This window comes from Lepidothrix coronata, unplaced genomic scaffold (genome assembly GCF_001604755.1).
Source record: "Lepidothrix coronata isolate B3197 unplaced genomic scaffold, Lepidothrix_coronata-1.0 Scaffold92, whole genome shotgun sequence".
NCBI classification, from domain to species: Eukaryota; Metazoa; Chordata; class Aves; order Passeriformes; family Pipridae; genus Lepidothrix; species Lepidothrix coronata.
Window position 1 is genome coordinate 46259 of NW_016690272.1, and position 5294 is coordinate 51552.

General features: G+C 47.5%; 2 protein-coding genes across 2 annotated transcripts in view; one reads left to right on the forward strand and one right to left on the reverse strand.

Moving 5' to 3' along the window:
* Positions 1–5294, forward strand: part of ERLEC1 (endoplasmic reticulum lectin 1) — a 9705-nt gene that overhangs the window by 736 nt on the left and 3675 nt on the right. Inside the window, exons 2-7 of the mRNA XM_017821740.1 lie at positions 400–504; positions 597–677; positions 1159–1236; positions 1352–1415; positions 2884–2924; positions 4716–4939. Coding sequence (XP_017677229.1) covers positions 400–504; positions 597–677; positions 1159–1236; positions 1352–1415; positions 2884–2924; positions 4716–4939 — 593 coding nt within the window. The remainder of the gene's footprint in view (positions 1–399; positions 505–596; positions 678–1158; positions 1237–1351; positions 1416–2883; positions 2925–4715; positions 4940–5294) is intronic.
* GPR75 (G protein-coupled receptor 75) overlaps positions 2935–5294 on the reverse strand; it is an 18893-nt gene continuing 16533 nt past the window's right edge. The window contains exon 2 of the mRNA XM_017821854.1: positions 2935–3064. The gene's annotated coding sequence lies outside the window, so the exon portion shown is untranslated. The remainder of the gene's footprint in view (positions 3065–5294) is intronic.

Genomic DNA, 5294 nt, shown 5'->3' on the forward strand with positions numbered 1-5294 from the left:
ATTGTGTCCTGACAGCGTGGGGAGGGCGGGGGGTAAAGGGGGATGGCTGGGGCTGGGGGGTAAAAGGAAGGTCTTTCTAAGAACCGTACAGGGAAATAGGGAAGCGGGAGTAACAAGGATGTGGAGGAGAAATGGGATCTGGGGGACAGGGGGGATGTGGAGGAGAAGTGGGATCTGGGGCATGGTGGGGATGTGGGTGGAGGTGAAGGACCGAAGCAAAGTGGACAGCAAGCGACTCCCAGCCAGTTTTAACCACGAGTTAATTATAGCCTTGTGCTATAATTAATGCCCAGGAAATACTCTGGAATCAGCAGCACCAGTCAGTGGTTCAGGGGTATTTCTTACCAGTAGCATGCAGAAAACCCACCTGGCTGATGCAAAGGTTGGTTGTTTCCACAGCCCACGACTGGTGTCCTGTACAAAGAGGACAATTACATCATCATGACCACTGTGGATAAAGAGAAATACAAGTGTATCCTGCCACTGATAGCCAGTGGCAACGAGGTGAGTCCAGCAGAGTTACTTTGAGATTATAAACGGGAGATGAGTCTTTATCGTGTCATTTTTAACGTCACAAAATATCCCTTCTGTTCCAGGAAGAAGAAAAGGACTATAAAGGTCCTACTCCAGGGGAACTGCTGGAACCTCTCTTTAAGCAAAGCAGCTGTTCCTATAGAGTATGTTACTTCTGTGTTGGTATTAAATGCTAATTAAAAGGTTGTGTGTAATCCAGTCCGTGTCAAGGTTTGGGTAGTAAATCAAGTACTAGTTCAGTTTGAAATAAGGTCTCTGCAACTTTATATCTTAATATTGCAGATAAAATTCTGTATGATCGAAGATATCAGGATTCAGAGAAATTGTGTTGCTACTGTAGCAATTGGAAAACGTGGATTTTACTGACAATTTTACCTATTTATTTATTTATTTTCCTCTTGTTTTATCTGTGTGAGAGTCAAGGAAGCTTTGCCTGGTGTGTTTCTTTGGAACATCACCGAAATGTTTGGGGAGCACTGAGAGCCCTCACTGTGCTCTTGTTTTTGAGGGTGCCCCCAGCATGCCCAGACACTTGCTTGGGTTGCAAGCCCAACGTTTTTGGGGGGTTCTGTGGTGTGTAAATATATCTAAACGTAATTTTTTTAAATGTATTTCAATTTTAAGATTGAGTCTTACTGGACTTACGAGGTCTGCCACGGCAAACACATCCGTCAGTACCACGAGGAGAAGGAGACGGGGCAGGTGGGCTGCTCACAACCCCTTCCCCCTTGGCTCAACTCCTCCAGAAGGCTGGAATTCCTTCAAAAAGCAGGGAGAAACAGTCACTGACACTTGTTTTACTTTCTTTTGATTGCAGAAAATAAACATCCAGGAGTACTATCTGGGGAATATGATGATGAAGAACCCGTTATCGGAACCAGGTGTGTCTCACATTATTATATTTTGCTGATGGTAATGAATTGTGTGGGTTTTAATTATTCCTGGCTGAGAAATACAACTGTAGAAAACTGATTCCCAGTGCAATAGAGTAGAATTTTGTAGATTGCTTGGGTTGTTTTCCCAAATAAATAGTTTTCAGTTAATTCTTTTTGGCACCTCTCCTTGCATCCATCCTGTCAGTTTTGCTGTGCTAATTCATCAGCTGCGTTAATCTGCAATAATTAGTGCCAGGGAAAGAAAACAGAGGATTTAAGACACGGAATCAGTGTATGACAGCCCAGTCTTTGGCAATACACCCTTTTATTTGGGGGGGGAGAAGTGTTTTTCAGACTGTGAGCAGAGGGCAGAGCACGTAGCACACCTTGAGCTCTGCTGCTTCCTAACACAACAGAATCTGCAGACCCAAACACTTACCTTTGCTGGTAGATTTGATCCTTGAACAGTTTGGGAGTCTTTTTTTTTAGGGAACCTGGCGCAGATCTTCAGAAATACTCAGGTGCCTAAGGTGGGACTCAGGTGGGAATTGAGTTGCTGAGCTACAAACTCAAAGAGCAGTTTAGAGGAACTGATTTTCAGAGCACTTTTTGCCTGTAAAATAGTCCAAAGAAGTCTTAAAAAGCCAGAGACTAAGCATTCATTCATCAGGGTTGATGGAAAGAATAGAAAAAAACATCCTCTAGGTTGGGGTTAGTGTTTAATTCTAGGCTGGTGGGTAACAGGTGTTTTCCTGTTCCAGCGTTTTCCTAAAAGTGATTAACTGAGCACTGCAGTCTTTTGGAGGGGGTTTAGTGCTATTAATCCCATTCCTGGATCCCTGCCTGCAGCCCTCAGTTAGGTCTTAGTCCTGGAAAAAACAGGGCCTGAGAAATGCACTGTTTGGCGTTTCTGTGGGAGTGAGTCACAGGGATCACCGGTGGTGCCTCGTTCTCTGGGGTGCTGCTGCACAGAACACAAGATGTGTCATTCAAGTCACAGTTTTGTGGGGCTAGGTGCTGAAATGATGTGGGATGGTGCTTCAGGTTGTCTCAGCTGAGTCCTTCAGGCTGCTGTCCCTCTGCCCTTCCTGCTGAGGTGGCAGATGGTGTCCTTTCCCTGCTTCCTGTGCAGCAGCTCACGCTCCTCCCCGAGCACCTGCCTGTTCCCTGTCCAGTTCCCTCCCTTCCCAAACAGGAGCAGCAGCAGTGACGTGTTTTCCAGCCCTGCCTGTGGTGTGAGGGCTGAATTAGGCCTGTCCTGCCAACCCCAAATTGTTTTAAGACCGTGCTGACTTGTATTTTGCTCTGGACCCCAGATCACTGGTTGTCTCCTTTCTTTCCTCTTTTGCACCTGCAAGTGGCTCTTGGCAGTGCACAAAGTACCAGCAAATACACAAACCAGATAAGCTTCTCTGTATATAATTTCATTTTACTTCAAGTCCACAGACTTACCTCGTTCTTAATTATTCCCCAGATCAAGAAGAGAAGGAAAATTCCAAAGAAGGTGCAAAAGAGGCAAGTGAAAAACATCTGTTTTAACTTTTCCCATCAATAGTGGAGGCAATTTATACAGGATTATAGAATCCCAGAAGGCTTTGGGTTGGAAGGGACCTTAAAGATGATCCAGTTCCACCCCCTGCCATGGGCAGGGACACCTTCCACTAGCCCAGGTTGCTCCAACCTGGCCTTGGACACTTCCAGGGATCCAGGGGCAGCCACAGCTTCTCTGGACAACCTGTGCCAGGGCCTCCCCACCCTCCCAGGGAAGGATTTCTTCCCAATATCCAATCTAATGATGAAATGATGTAATTAGTTCCTTCCCAAAACGAGTATCAAGAAATGAAACTCTGTTCCTGAGCTGCACTTTTCTCACTTTTAATGATCAGTCCCAGCTCAGAAATTTAATTTAGTCTTGCTACTTAAATCTTGCCCTTCTACTTATTTACAGTATCCTAATCTTAAACTTATTTAAGTTGAATTCTGTGCTCTCCTTAGCCACATAACCACAGACAGTTATTTTCCCAGCCACATTAGAGGTCTCCATCCCCTTAATGACACTTCCATAGATTTTAGGTAGGGAGAAACACTTAACAAAGCACAAAATCCCCAAGAGATTGAGTTGCTGACCCATCCCATAAAACTCTGTGCTTCCCTTTCCCAGTTGTTTAGGCCCCAAAATTCAATTTGAGTTTCCAGGTTTACATCAAAACAATGGAAGTACCTGAAGCATGTTGGAGTTTGGAATTAGCAAGAGCAGGTTTGACCTCATTGCCAGTTATCCTTCATTTTCCTGCTGAAATGAAGGTTTTGTGTCTGTGTCCTTTATAATATCCCAGATATTATAAAGGGGTGGCTGTGCAGTGATCTCAGCAATACCCAGGCCCGAGGAGCATTTTGGAGGTCACTGAGGGGGCAGAACGTGGCCTATTTTAATGGCAGTGGTAGCTGTGCCTCTTGGAAAGTCAAGAAAAGCAGGTGTTTTGTAGTGTAGCTGCTTTTTTTTTTTCAGTTTCAGAGGAAATTTAAGAATGTTACTGCCTTGTTTTCTTTTTTTTTGGTGGGGGGGAGGATTTATGAGCACTTGCAGTGTCTGGATTCCAGCCTATAAAGAATTTAGGCGTGGAATCTCTAGCCAGGAAAGGGCATGTTCACCCTTTAACCTCGTGAATGTCTTACTGCTTCACTCAGGGAACAGTTTTTGGGAGGGTCAGTGGCCTGTGACAGTGGGATGTGGCTTAAAAGCCAGAGCAGGTGAGGGACAGAAAGGTCTTGGATCCTCAGAGTGTCCTGACCCCAGAAGGCACCTCTGTGTTTTAGCCCAGAGCCCCATCTGTTGTGCACTGAAAACCTGCAGTAGCTCAAGCAGCACAGGTGGGAAGAGGTCAGTTTTGTGGGTTCTGGCATAAACGGAATTTTGGGAACCCAAGAACTCCAGCTGCTTCCAAGACAGGAGCCAGGAGAGGGACTTTACCACTTTAGGGAGTTAATTTCTTAACGAGGAAGCTGGATGGAACACAAAGGAACAAACCCAAAGAGAGCTGACTTAGAGGTGTGAAAAAGCGGAATTACTTTGTACGTACCTTAAACGTTGTCAGTCAGAGCCACAGGCGGGGTGGGATCCTCTGGATAAGGAGCAGCCCGGGCTGGGAATGCCCAGAGGGGCGGTGCAGGTACCGGGGTGACTTCTCAGGGCTGGCTTTGGCTGCTGAAACACCCGAGCAGCTGCACAGGTCTGGTTTCACCCCAGCGGTGGTGGTGGGTTCCAGAAGAGTGGGAGGGGCTTTCCCTTTGCTCTCCCCCGCGCAGATCCCCACCAAGAACATCGAGGGGCAGATGACGCCCTACTACCCGGTGGAGCTGGGCAACGGCACGCCCTGCAGCCTGCGGCAGAACCGGCCCCGCTCCAGCACCCTCATGTACATCTGCCACCCCGAGGCCAAGCACGAGATCCTCTCCGTGGCCGAGGTCACCACCTGCGAGTACGAGGTGGTGATTCTGACCCCGCTGCTGTGCAGCCACCCCAAGTACAGGTAGGGACACCCTGCTGTGGGGTCTGGGGCACCTTGTCCCCCCGTGAAGTTGCACCACGTTTGCACTTTGTGGACACCTGCAGGGATTGGTCCCAGGTGGGAAGCGGGACTTGATTTTCAATAGGCACCACGAAAACACAGAATCACAGAATCAGCCAGGTTGGAAAAGACCTCCCAGATCATCCAGTCCAACCCTTGCTCCAGCCCTGCCGTGGTTCCCAGCCCATGGCACTGATGCCACATCCAGTCTGTCCTTAAACACCCCCAGGGATGGTGACTCCACCCCCTGCCTGGGCAGCCCATTCCAATGGCTGATTACCCTCTCTGTAAAAAATTCCTTCCTAATATCCAACCT